The sequence below is a fragment of the Grampus griseus genome (genome assembly GCF_964374135.1).
Source record: "Grampus griseus genome assembly, chromosome: 1".
In the NCBI taxonomy this organism is placed as follows: Eukaryota; Metazoa; Chordata; class Mammalia; order Artiodactyla; family Delphinidae; genus Grampus; species Grampus griseus.
Window position 1 is genome coordinate 40,115,940 of NC_139017.1, and position 14,579 is coordinate 40,130,518.

At 38.1% G+C, this 14,579-nt stretch overlaps 1 protein-coding gene across 1 annotated transcript in view; it reads right to left on the reverse strand.

Moving 5' to 3' along the window:
- Positions 1 to 8,150: 8,150 nt before the first annotated feature.
- The window catches only part of PROX1 (prospero homeobox 1), a 53,627-nt gene continuing 47,198 nt past the window's right edge, over positions 8,151 to 14,579 (reverse strand). The window contains exon 5 of the mRNA XM_082660199.1: positions 8,151 to 13,817. Coding sequence (XP_082516325.1) covers positions 13,632 to 13,817 — 186 coding nt within the window. The 3' untranslated portion in view covers positions 8,151 to 13,631. The remainder of the gene's footprint in view (positions 13,818 to 14,579) is intronic.

Consider the following 14,579-nt stretch of genomic DNA (forward strand, 5'->3'; position numbering starts at 1 on the left):
CCGCCCTGTGGGGACAATCATGGCTCCCAGGGTTATCAGTACGTCTTCCTACCTGAATTTCTCCTCCTCCTACTGTTTAGGAGCACATTCCATACCAGGCACTTCACACAACACATCTCATTTACTCCTCAGTTTGAGAGGTAGGTGTTATTTTGTGAAAGAAAGAATGGTGATTCAAAAAGACTAAAAGCCTAACAAGTCATGGATTAAGCTTCCGAGGCAGGTCCATCAGGCTCTGTGCCTCCTACTTTCTTCAGGAGTCCGTGGCACCTGAGGCCAGCTGGGTAGTGCAGACTGCCCACTGGAGAGCAAGACAAGACAGGGGATGCATCCATCCAAGGCAGGACCTTGATTCCCCTCTGAAGTGAAGGGCGCACTTTCCCTCTTTGCTTTTGTCTTGGTATGTAGGCCCCTTACAAACAAAAGTTGTGCTTGCTCACTAAAAAGAAACTCCAACATTACAGAAATCTATAAAGTAAATGTGACAATTACCCCCTCACCTAAACGCTTCCTTGCCCATTTCTACTCCTCAAAAGTAGCATTTACTGTGGTGGTGGTGTGTGTATGTATGTGTGTGCACACACGTGTGTGTGTGTGCCTGTACACAAGCGTGCGTGAGCTTTGTAGGTATAGATAGATATATCAGCTGAAAAACAACACCAAAGTGGAGTCATGTTATATGACATATTCTCACATTTACTTGTAAAACTCAAGAACGTATTGTGGAAACTTTCCATTTCACTACATAGCTATCGCTCATCCTCAGATTTTTCGTGGCTGCGTAATATTCCATAGGCCATGGAATCAAAATACAAATCTTACCACTGAAAGCACAAATAAAGCTTTGGAGAAGCCAGATACAATTTTTGTGTGGCTGTGATGACATATTAGGGAAATGGTTATTCTTGGGGTCAGTTCTACCCAAGTCAAGTTCAGCTGAAAGAGGCATAAAGTAACACAATTCACTTTAACAGTTCAGCTTGTGATGGATATTTAGTTTGTCTACCATTTTCTATTATTACATACAATCCAGCAATGCGTATTTCTGAACCTGTCACATAAAATTTAGACATATTAACTGAGGTCCTCCCAGCTGCAAACCAGTATCTGTGACTTGTCCTCATTCAGTCACGGGCAAGCACTGCTTCTAGAAGGGACTCATGGAGCAAATGCAGAGAACAAAGAATCAAGGTTTTGACTTTTGAATTTTAAAATAGAGTCTTAAAACTCAGTGTTGACACAATAGTCTTGAAAGTTAAGGCTTTTAATTTGCCAGAGCCTAACTTTTTTGTGATAGAAAAGAGTGTTTTTAGTCTCAAAAATTAAGTCAAAGGAATCAAGGCGTAAAGCCTCATCCTCAACAAAGAACAGAGTGATAACAGATGAGGAGCCAGCCTGGCCCACCTTCACTGGTTGGAAGAAGTTTTCCTAGTCTAGGGGACAAAATGGCTAAGACAAGAGGCACTTAATCAGACCCTTTCCCTACAAAGGAGCCCTGCACCTTCTGTCCTGGGCTGAGCCTGGGGTTTGGGTGGAGGTGACAGAGCAGCCAAGTAAAGACGAAGGGATTTGTATCTATGTGCTGCCTGGCATCTAGAATATAGTAGCCATGCAGAAATGCCATGGGCCAACGTAGTGTGGCTCCATAGGGTACGTACAGACTTTATGAGTGCCAGGGGCAGAGAGCATAGACCTCAGAGTGACTTGAGAAAAGAGTCCAACATCCCTGTGTCCAGAGCCCTGACGGAAATATAATGGGGAAGAAAGTGAGCCAGTGAAGGCCTGAAGATGCCTTCATGGAAAGTGGTAGGAACCCTGCAGGCCGGAAGCTCAATGCAGTAATAGCCATGTTAGCAAACAAAGGCTGGTGGCCTGATGACACCTTGGAATCAGAAGTCTCAGGGCTCCTTGCTCAAGGATCAGAGGACCTGGCACTATTAAACACCAGCCAAGAACCAGAAGCCTCCTTCTCCTTGCTAATACCCAAGAGTTTAGCTGCCATCCTAAGGGAAAGCAGCAGAAAGGGATGGAACTTCGTCTGAAAAGGTTGAGCACATCTGAAAGTGACTAGATTATTTTCTACTATCAGACAAAAAAGGAGCTTGAGGAAGAGATTAAGTTGAGTTATAGAAAAAAAGAAAATCACACATTTTAACCTAACTGAATATGTGCTTTTGTGATTCCTGTCTGCTTATGCACTCAGTTATTTCCATAAGGTTGATTGCTAGATGTGGAGCTGATGAGGCAAAAACATGCACGTTTAAAAAAATTAAGTATATTGCCACGTCCCTCTCCAAAGTTCTAAGCAATGGAAACTCTCATAAGCTTCACCAGATGGCCTGGGGTCAGTGCTGGCCAAGTCAATACTTCTTTAGAGCCTGGTATCTTATCCTTTCCTCTCATACTATAAACAAATAGGCTCTAATTTTAGGTCAATATTCCAGAAAATGAAAAAGTCATGATTCCTTTTATGTAGAAGAAATAGCCTATCTTTAATTAGCATTACTTTTCTGGATTTCTTTTCCTTTTTTTATTCTTTTTTAAAAAAATTATTGAGGGAAATCCTTAAAGCTCTACTAGATGAATCTGACTCTTTTAAAGACTCGGAGTTCCAAAAAGACATATTAAAATGAGACACGGCCTCTGAATTAGGCAACCTGGCAAACTGAAGTGGCTGAAAGAGCAAAGGCTACTTGGCCCTAATAAAAGAAAAAATTAGCTGACAGCCCCAATAAGATATATTTGTCTCCATTGTCATTAGAAGGTAGAAAAAACAAATCAGCATATCAATAAACTTCTTCCTGCTTTTCACCCAGAAAATCAGTAAATCTGGGTCTTCCTTCGTCTCAGTTTCATTACAAGCCCTGCTTGTTTATAGTATAGTATAGTATTTTATTTTTACTCTACTGGTGGACTGGAATTTACTTAGGAGTTTTGCAATTGTATTAATAAGTGTGAACTTCATAAAAAAATTGGGATATATATATATATATATATATATATATGTATAGATGTAGGTATCTGAACTGTTTATCCAATATTTTTGAATATTGAATAAAATTCACCCATAAACCTATGAGGCCGGGTGCCTTTGGAGGAGAGGAGATTATATTTGTTTTTGTATTGTTTTTTGGACAGCTTTTTCAATTTCTTTTAGGATCTCGGTTCTATTAAAACTTTTTACTTCTAGTGTAAATTTTGATACCTTCATTTTGCTTAGAGATGCATCCATCTCACTGAGATTTTTCACATATCTAACCATAATGTTGATTCTACAAATTCTTGGCTATTGAGTGGGGAAAAGATATAAATAATAGTTGGTAATCTATATATTATTCATAATTTTTTCTAGAATGCAGATACCCATACTCAGAGGCACATGCCCACACCATGCTTGGGTTCATGATCATTAACCTTCCTCTGTGTCAGACTTCAAGACTCTCTTGCTCACTGTCAGTTGCTGAGCAGTGAACAGGGATTTAGAGAAAATGTTTCTTCTGGTTACCAACAATTTTCATGTTGTGAATAATTGGAAATAGGACTATCGATTTTTGAAATTATTTCCCAACAGGTCAAGGGTAACAACAATGACAAGAAATCCATAGCTCCGATTTTCATGGTCTAGAGCTGCTCACACCAAGGAATTTCCGATACCAGCAAAGCACAGAGTACTGTTTGCACAAGCACTGGGGAAAACCCAGTGCTTTCTCCACCAGCAGATTTATTTGCAGAGACACAGGCATTTTTTCCAGGGTGGCTGCCAAACTATCTCCTGAGCCTGTCTAGCTAGCACCTGGGCCACCCATCAGGGGGCTTTGCAAATAATACCCTCCCCTTTGCCAGGGTAGAGGCAACCCTTGTGATTGTTTCAGCTTGTTGCGGCACCTTAATCTTTCTAAGCTGCTCCACTCCTATTCTGGGGCCTACCCAAGCATGGCTGGCTGGAGGTGGGGCTACATACAGCAGCTATAGGCCTGAGGCTGAGGGCAAGGGCCCCAGGAAACAGGAGGCATGGGAAGAAACTTTCAGTTCCTGGAGAACGTCTGTGTTCTTCAAAATTTGAATGTCCTGGGAAGCTGCCATGGGTCTGGGTGTAGTTCTTAGATCACAATTGGAAAAAATACGGCAAGATGACAAAAGCCACCGGCTGGGGGAGAAGAAAGGGAACTAATGGTGATTCGGCAAAAAAACCCATGTGTCAGGCAGGCTCTGTGCTGTTTCTATAGTATAAAAATGATCTCTTTTTTTTGAAGGTTTGCTAGAACTCATAGAAGGTACTATTTTAATTTTCACATTCATCCTTAAAGATCTCTTACTCTACCCAATGAGTATTGTGTTGTTGTTTAGCAGAGCACTCCTTTCCTTATTTTGTTTTACCTTTTTAAAAAAATGTTTATTGTTATATTGTAAAATATACATAAAATAAAAGTTATGTTTTTAGCCATTCTTAAGTGTACAATTCAGTGGCAATAAGTACATTCACATGGTTCTGCAACCATCACCATTATCCATCTCTGGAACTTTTTCATCTTCCCCATTTGAAACCCCATACCCCTTAAACAATAGCTCCCCATTCCCTTCTCTTATCCCCTGGCAACCACCATCCTATTTTCTGACTCTTTGAATTTGACTGCTTTTAGAACCTCATATAAGTGGAATCACACAGCATTTGTCTTTTTGTGACTGGCCTATTGCACTTAGCATGATGTCCTCAAGATGCTTCCATGTTACAACTTCTGTCAGAATTTTCTTCCTTTTTAAGGCTGAATAATATTCCATTGTATGTATATACCACATTTTTCAATCAATTCATCTGTAAGTGGAAAATTGGGTTGATCCCACGTTTATTATTTTGTGTTTTTGTTTGTTTTTTCATTGATTGACTTTATCAGTAAGCATATATTTTTAAGATCTTTATTTTATATTGGAGTATAGTTGATTAACAATGTTGTGTTAGTTTCATGTGTACAGCGAAGTGATTCAGTTATACACATACATGTATCTATTCTTTTTCAAATTCTTTTCCCATTTAGGTTACTACAGAATACTGAGCAGTGTTCCCTGTGCTATACAGTAGGTCCTTGTTGGTTATCTATTTTAAATACAGCAGTGTGTACATGTCAATCCCAAATTCCCAATCTATCCCTCCTCCCCACCTTTCCCCTCTGGTAACCATAAGTTCGTGGAACTCCTTTCTTTAAATGAAAGTTTGACAGAACTTACTTATTGAATTTAATACTCACATTCATACTTAGAGATTTGTTCTATTATACCTGGTGAGATCATTGTTATTTTAAACAGGGAACACCCTTTTTTAAAAATGAACATTTTATTGCACCCCAATATAAAAATAAAGCTCCTTTGGTTAAAAGAGGTCCCAATTTGGTGGCCCCTGAGATAATACACATTACCCTAGAGATCTCGGGAACAAAAGTCACTGAGTTATATTCTCTTTAAAATTTCTTCAGCACTAGTTATTTTCCTGTCTAACCAGAAAAATAAACCAATGTCGAGTGGTGGAGAAGGGTCCCTCCTTCTGAATGATTTTGGAGACATTCGGAAGGACTCTATGAAAACGGGCAGGAAACAAATCCTGCAGAGAGAGAGGAAGGGTGCCCAGACAGATGACACTGCATTCAGGCAAGGTGTAACCATGAGTGATACGGCTCAAAGGGCCTGGCCTTGTGTTCGGTGGGGAAGGCCTCCAGCCCCTAATCACTCAGGCGTCCTTGGCCCTAATATGAAAACGTAAAATGCACCATGTATTTTTTAGTGCCTATACCACTGGAAGAGGAACACACCAAGTCAGTGATTTCTTCATGTTACCTTTAGTAGATGCCTCAGTCCCCATGCACAGAGGAAGGGCTGGGGCCACACGAGAGCATTAAATGCTTGGCAGGGGGCAGAGGCACTTACTGAAGGGAGGATAGATCACGAACAGAGAGAAACAGATCCAAAGTCACACTTGGCCAACTTCAGAATTTTGCCCTTGTCTCGCCCTGCAACTTAAATTCCCTTTCTTATGAGAAGCGAAAACATCTTGACACACTTTTTTTTTTTCTTTTGGCATGTAGAAATCCTTCGGAGAAAGTCAATATGGTGGCTGCACTGATTCTAAGAATCCTTTAGCCTTTTATAATTCTTTTGAGTCTCCTGGACACTCAAGGGTTACGTGTCATGCCCTGGGGTCCCAGGGAGGCCACATAAAGGTTTTTAGAAATGAATTGATTGGAGGAAGGTCTTCTGACACCCAAGGCAGTGCTCTCTTTATTTTCCTTTAGTTAGAAAGGTTACCCCTTAGGTTTTTTCCTCCACAGTATTGACCCTCCCTCCAAAGGGTTATATTGCTTGTGGGGCGTGGGGGACATGTGTGGCACAATTTATCTCTTTAGTAATCTTTCACCATTTTGCTTAGATATCATATCAGCTGTTTTCTAAAATTGTATGAGCTCTTTTCCTTTATAAATACCTCCCTTGTATTTTATGCCTTCGAGAGTGTTCATAGACCCCAGAAGTTGGTAACACACAGTAAATATTTGATGTTTTCCTATGACTTGTATTCAGGGACATCTATCCCTCACCTTAGCATGTGTGAGTAAATTAATTGTAAAAATGTGATGATCTTTAGCTGTTAGTCTTTAAGAAAAACGTGTAAATCATTTATGATGATAAATGGAGGTACCGATGAATAAAATTAACCTTTTCTTTACTATTAGTTCGTGAAACTTATCCCTTCAAGTATAGCAAGGGTACTGCCAGGCATCAAGACAGACATATGTGGCAAAAGTTTTGTGATCAGAGTTCAGATCAATGTTAAGAAGGACAGTATATATTATTCTGGACTAGTACCGTCAGATAATTAGTCACAAAAGCAATGATTTGAAGCTAACATTTTAAATAAACCTCCTCTCAGAAAACATTACCACCTGCTGTAACTTCTTAGTGATTTAGTCTCTCCCTGGATTATCCAATCTGATTTAAAGCAGATTGGTGTTAAATAAGTATCAGAAGATGGGAGTCATTACATTACCACAAATGCCTTCTCCCTTTCAAGAGCAGGTAGAAGGGAGTTGGGGGGAATTCCCTTTTTTCTCCCATCAGGGAATAAATATTTTGGCCTAGAGGGACACAGGCATGCTCTTTTGCACAATTTAGTTAGGAAGACTGGAATTTAAGTTTGTGCCATTGATAGAAAAGAGCTGAAAGTGGAAAAGTACTGTTAGCGCTTAATAGTTTCGAGATTGCATTGGTTCTAAGCACCCTCATGACAACAGGGTCAAAATACCAAGTTTTCATCATTGAGGGGAAAAGCAAATGAAGCCATCTGAGAGATGAAGACTCACTGAACAATAATATGGCAGACGGAAAGGGAGGTGCAGCTGTGAATGACATTTAATAGGGTCAATGATTTCTGCTGATTCTTCATGCTCCTGATTGGAAGATAAAGGAGACATGATTTTAAACCCAAAGCAAAAGAGATAAAGAAAAATTTCAAAAGCTATACAACCAATGTTCTTAGTATGAAACACGCTGCCAGTCATGTTAAAGGAACACTTTAGAAAGGTTTTGAATTTACATTAGGACTTAGTTCTGAGTTCAACCAAGTAGAAGCAATACATGCTCTCACTCTCCATATTTCAAATAATATATTTACCATTCTGTGATTTTGGGGAACATCTTTCCTTGTTCTTCAAATCGTGAGACATTAGCAATCGTTGAACTGAATTTAGCTCACAACATTGTTTGGAACCAAAATGTTTGTTGTTTTTAAATTTTGAGGGCTAAAGTTAAATCTGTGAGAAGAGTTTTCAGACAGAAATCTAGCCATTTACTACAAACGTCTGAAATAAAAAAGATCATTTCTAGGAGTTGCATGCATCGATCCTAGGTTTGTATCAACGTAATTAAGAACTGCAATAAAAAGAAAACTCCAGGGAATTCCCTGGCGGTTCAGTGGTTAGGACTCTGTGCTTTCACTGCCAAGGGCACGGGTTCAATCCCTGGTTGGAGAACTAAGATCCTGCAAGCTGCGTGGCCAAAAGTAAATAAATAAATAAAATAAAGCGCCAAGTGTGGGGAGAGAAAGGAAAACTCCATCACTGATATTACAGTCACAACGAGCCTGCTGTCCTACAGCTGGACACAGGTCCAAAAATTAAATGTCACATGTTTAAAAAAAAATCAAACGGCACTGAGCTTGTAATGTATATTTTATTTTGCACAAGCTTGCATATATACTGCACATACATTCAGTTTAAGAGAAGATGGAAGGCACACAAGGCAATTGGACTACTGTATCCTTTAAGTGGTACAAAGCAAAAGGTAAAAGTTTGGAGAGTATACAAAAGCTTAAACACACAAAGAAAAACCCCCTTCCCACCCTTCCCCCCACAACTATTTTTTTTTTCCTGTTTTAAAATTTAGTAGCTGCCAAACTAAACTTTTTACTTTTACTTTAAAATCAATTGTCTACTGCACCTTTTTATTTACTTTTTAATATGGACAGGGAGTCTCATTGTTTTTTTATCATATCAATTAATATTACAGTACATCCTTGGTAATACAAAATTGTACACCTTCATCAAATAAATTAGGATAAATTAAACCAATAAATTATGCAAAGTCTTCAGAACAATAGACAACAACAAAAATCCACAATTGAAATTGCCTCTAGCTAAAAAAAAAAATCAAAAATTGACTTTATCAGTTCAGTTATTGTACTATATTCAAATCAAAGGGTCTTTATTACAAAAAAAAAGAGCTTAATAATGCTATTTACAACATATTGCTAAATAATATAAAGGCAGTGTTTTGTCACGGTTCATACTATATACATATGAGAAATGGCTGGGACAATATTGGGGGAAGCCAGGACCTTTGATTTTTCTGGGTATTGCTGAGACCAACCCCAAATACATTTGCTTTTCTAATTCTAATTTTGAAGTGGTAATATACAATTTTAAACTGCTTTTCCCACCTATGGAGAATATCTGAATATTTTAAAAATAAAGAATGAAGCCATTTTCACAAAAGCGGGCCAGTCTGTTTGCCTTTTCTGTTCATGTCTGTGCATTTTCGGGGGTGTCAGGTTTGAGACAGGGCTCAGTTGAAAAGACTCAAAGTCCAGATGCTTCCAGATTCCGTTATATTCTTAGAAGGATGATTATAAGAAGATGCAAAGGTTAAATACCAGTTTTGATCCCAGCTCTGAATATGAGCATTTTAGCTTTAGTCTTATGGATGGTTTACAACCAACAGATCTACAGAAAACAAAACTGCATTTCCTTCAACATCACATGTAAGTGCAATACAGTAACTGCTTTACTCACAGAAACCAGTTACGTTCTTTTAAGGGGAGCTTTTTGAAAACAATGCTTCTTGTAATTTGCAAACACAGAGTTTGTACCAGAACGAAACATTTGTACTATTCACACCAATGAAGATTCTATAATATACATGGCAAAGAGATTCTGCTCTGTCCTCACATGTACACTGCTTCTTTCAGGGGAGTCTGTAAACCACTTTTTCTTTGATGAATTTATGATTGCTTCTGGGGGACATCTTATTTTTAAAGCCCCCAGATCTTTCGCTTTATGACTTAATATTAACCTGTATGTGTATGCATGTATGTGTGTGTGTGGGGGGGGAGGGAGATTACGTACTAAATGTCTTCATGTACATAGAAAAGAAATTTCATAAATTTACAGAAACTGCATTACCCTTGCCCTTGACATCTGATGAAAGAGACTGTTATCTTTTAAAAGTAGAGAGCAGGATTTTCAAGAATGCTTTCAACTGTCTATACAGTCACTGAAGTGTTCCTAATAAATTCAACAGATGTTGTGAGAATGTAGTTATTTATTAAAATCTCATGTCTTACGTAACAACAGCCATGAGGTTAAATATTTACATTGCTTTATAAAAGTTCCCCTCTTGCTTTAGTGTTTTTGTTTTGCTTTTTTTTGTTGTTTTTAAAATTTTTTAAAATGATATTCACCCACATCCCTAGCACAGCAACAAAGATTCTGCAAACATAAAACACTTTAATGAAATAATACTTGGAGGCACAAAGCAAACTTCAGGAATATGTGGGTGAACATTTCCTTAAATAATGACTACATTCTACCATCTTCCACGTTGTTTTACCATTTAAAGTGAAATGTCCTCATTAAACAGCCAGAGATACAGTAAGAATTAAATGTTTTGTTGTTGCAAATAGAACATTCTTTTCACAAAACATAACAAATGCCTAAAATAGGTCCTTAAATCTAGATAGGAAAAGGTAAGCTTTCCACTTCACACGCATATATATATGTATATTTTTACATGTGTGTATATGTGTGTATGTGTTTTTATGTTCACACATCTGCACACACATATATAGCACATGGTATGAAATATTGCTTCTATACTACTTTTCATTAGGCTAAGAAAACACAAGATTTGCACCACAGTTACAAAAAATTGGCTTCTACAAGAATTTTCAAAACTCGAATGCTGCTCAAACAATTGAGGAAAAAATAATTTGCGGTATCAAACTGTTCTAAAAATTCTCTTCTTCAAAAACGTATTCTCCTGCTTTGTTTTAAAAAGACACAAAATATGCATAGCTATCAACGTTATGTCAAACAGCCAGAAAAAAAATCTAGTGTTTATTGCAGCTGTAGTAATTGGAAATAAAGTCAAAAAGATGAAATCGAAAGCCACAGAAGGCACAAGAACAATTGTACTTGTGGGAAAAAACTGGAATTTTGAAGGATTTTTAAAAATCCCCCCGCTGGTGCATTTAGGTCTAGGCACAGACTATAACCTCAAGTGTAGATGCAAAAATAATTTAGGGTTAGCAGAAAATAAGTGGAAATGTGGTATTTCAACATGGACTTTAGACTTTGTTTCCCTATGTAAACTGTCCCTAGTCCTTCACCCTCCCATCAGAGAAAGTGAACTTTCTCCCAAGTCGCCAATTTTTACTTGGTGAGAGTTGAGCTAAGATTGGAAAGATGGTGTTTTAAAGAACACTTGTTAAATAGGAGTTTTGAGAGATAGGCTTTTGTCATTTTCCAATGCACTGGGAGGCACAAGATTTTATGATGGTGAAAGAGAAAAGAATCACCTAAAAGCAAAACGATTGAGTTCTGTTTCCAGGACAATGAGGTGAGTTTCTCCTCACGCTGCAATTTCTACTCTGAAACAATTTCTATGCCTCAGTGAACATTGAGAGGATATTATTGTAGATAAGTGCATCAACATTTGGTTGTGAACACACGTTTTTGCTTAATTTGTCTATTTCAATTAGAAAGGCAGGGGAGAATAATACTAAAAATTCAAATACGTCAGGAATCAATACTGAATTTGCCCCAGGTCAGGAAGATACTAGCAATCTATCTTTATAGGTGAAGACATTATGGTTTTGCCTTTTACCTTGCAAATGGCAACACAATGGTGATGTGAATTACACGGGAACAGCAAAGACCCAGTTCTGTGCTGATGTGAACAATGAATGTCATACTCTTGGGCGTGAAGCAAGGCGAAAGAGTGTGACCACAAGTTGAGATTGCTTCCCTACTTTGTGCTGATTGGATTTTTTTTTTTGGGGGGGGGTTCATTTTATTCCAAGGTGATGATTATCCAAACACTTTTTTTTTTTCCAAACAAGCCAGAACAAGAACAAATTGGCTCTCATGGCTCTGTGTAGGAGCCTGCGAGCTGGGCGATGTGTTTGGCTGTGGGTGCAGAGTGAGGCCCAGGGTGTTCCAGCCCGGGCCACTGCACTCTGTCCACACCGCAAGAGGCCACGTCTCCTGAATGACGCAGGCATCACAGGACCGCGCCGTTTAACTTAAAGTCAGCAGGTTTTAAGGCTTTGTGCTGACAATAATTGCCTTCATACATTCCTGTCCATCAGCAGAATTTATAAATGATGTTAAATTACAGCGATTGGGTCACCTAGTTACATGGGTCAACCTGCAGTCTCCAAAGTCAAATGTAATTTTTATAAAAATCAAGGAAAAAACGATATTTATGTTGTACACGATCTAAATACCAGTTTTTTTTGTTTTTTTTTTTTTACTTTGTCACTTTAGGAGATGTAGATCAAGTTACCAAAGGGGAGGGAGGGTTCTGGAAAACACTATTAGAATAAAAAAGGAATTCTTACTGCATCTGCACACAAAACCCATCTAAGAAAACAAGTGTGAACGCCACACGGCTTTTTAAAAGCAAGTACGGGACTTTGTACACCTTTGAAAAACTGGAAAAAAAAAAGAAAAAGAAAAAAGAGGAGAACCATTGAAGAAAGCATGAAATAGCAGCTAGCTTTCTTATGTGTGCTGAAATTGTGTCTTTTGGGTTAACTCCCAAACTCTCCTATTCTATACACTCTTCACGTTTTGGTCAATTACTAGCTTCTGAATTAGAAGAGACTGTATCAATTTCTTTAAAACGCTGTACCTAAAATGAAGAAACACTTAAAAATTAGACCGTCACCACTTTGAATATCCATCAGGGTAGAGTGGAAATGTATAGGAAAATAGGTCATTCTCATATGTACTCCTCTCAGGAGGGGAAGATCGAGTCAGCTAGCAGCTGTTAACAAACTTCTAGTGTAGGCAGGAATTTTATGGTCAAGTTGGGATGTCCTTTATTCCTTACCATAGAAAGGAATTCAGAAAATAGTGTTTTTTGAAAAAAGAAGTGTTAAATATTAAACAGAAATGATAATGCTTTTAAACCACATAAACAAAGTTGAGCAAAGAATAAATTTGAAACTTATGTGCCTTTTAGTATCTGAAGCAAGATAAATAGAAAATGATAACACGTTATAGGGGTTTTTCTGTATGAAGAACGATAGATACTTACTTATTTCCAAGAAGAACCTACTGCAAAATTTCGAGAGGTGACTAGAAATCACATGAATTTCCAGTCTCATTTTGAAAGAGTCACTTTTGTACAAAACTGCTTTGCCTCCAAAGAAAATGGTACTAGCTTGTGGCGTTTGCCATTTCTCTTAGGAAAGACTTGACGGTTAGTGATTATGTTCTTTTTAAAATTTGACCTTTTGGGGTACTTGTGAAAAGTGAGTTGTTCATCTGCCACTGGCATTATTTTTAAATGTGTAATAAAAAGCGACTTACTGAGTTCAAACCAAACAAAATATTTAAGTTTATCAAGTGGTTCCATTGAGTTTTCTGACCTTCTCAGCAGTAAAAACAAGAGACACATCACTGACTACAGAGTATAGTGCTGTGTCACGGGTCTCCCTCTGCCAACCGCCATGCGCAATAAACCATCAATCCAGCAGAAGCATCTTTTAAAAATGCCCTTCCTTGCTCATATAGACTTTACACACGTCAACATTCTTTTTCCCTGAAAATTAACCCTATTTTAAGTCTCCAAATGTTAAGGGCCTTGGGCAAAAGTAAACTAAAGGCGGAAGGAAAAGAACCATCCCCTTGCAATGGAAAACAGAAGAAAATGAGAGAAAGATGATGAGGAGGGATTACCAGCTGATTTTGTAACACATCCATGCCTCCCATACACATATATATGAAATCAAAATCTAGACACGGATAACTTGGACATCCAAAGGGGACTGCTACTATTCATACATTCGAATAGAGTTGTTGAAATTTCTACTCATGAAGCAGCTCTTGTAGGCAGTTTGGGGATTTGAAAATCTCAGGGACTTCACTATCCAGCTTGCAGATGACCTTGTATATAGCCTTCTTCCAGGAAGGATCAACATCTTTGCCTGCGATAATGGCATTGAAAAACTCCCGTAATGTGATCTGCGCAACTTCCAGGAATCTCTCTGGAACCTGCTGATACAAGGAGACAATGGCATTAATAAAGTTTTCAGTTTCAAGTCTCCAGTTCTTCAAAGGAAATTGAGCTAAGTTCTTTCTTTCAGAAAGGGGCTTACATGGCACCTGCATTTTCTAAAAATGGCCGGCCTCTATTCTCTTATGTAAAGTCGTTATATATAGTAGCATTGTAATGTGGGGTTGACAGCTTTATAGAGTTTTAGAAAAAGACTTGTGCAAAGGATACATGCAGAACTACTGAAAAACTGGGATTCCACTGTGAATATCTGAGTAGAAAAAAGGCGACATACTGTTGGGATTCCTCACTTCATTAAATAGGTGTATTCCAGAAGCAAGTCGCCACCTAATCGTTCAGAATTTGAATCATATTTCCATTATGAAAACAAAATGTGTTCTCAACAGTAGAATAATAATTGGCCTTTGATATAAACTAAACTAAACCCACACTATAGATGAAGATAGCAAAAATCTTAGTTTCCTGCTTGTATCAGAGGATTGTTGACCCAGATGTTAAACTGTATATTAAAATAATCTGCACTATAAAGTACAGGCATACCTTGCTTTATTGCGCTTTGCTTCACTTTATTGTGCTTCACACATAGTGCGTTTTTTACAAATTGCAGGTTTGTGGCAGCCCTGTGTGGAGCAAGTCTATCGGCGCCATTTTTCTAATAGTATCTGCTCACTTCATGTCTCTGTGTCACGTTTTGGTAATTCTCGAAATATTTCAAACTTTTTCATTAATATTATATTTGT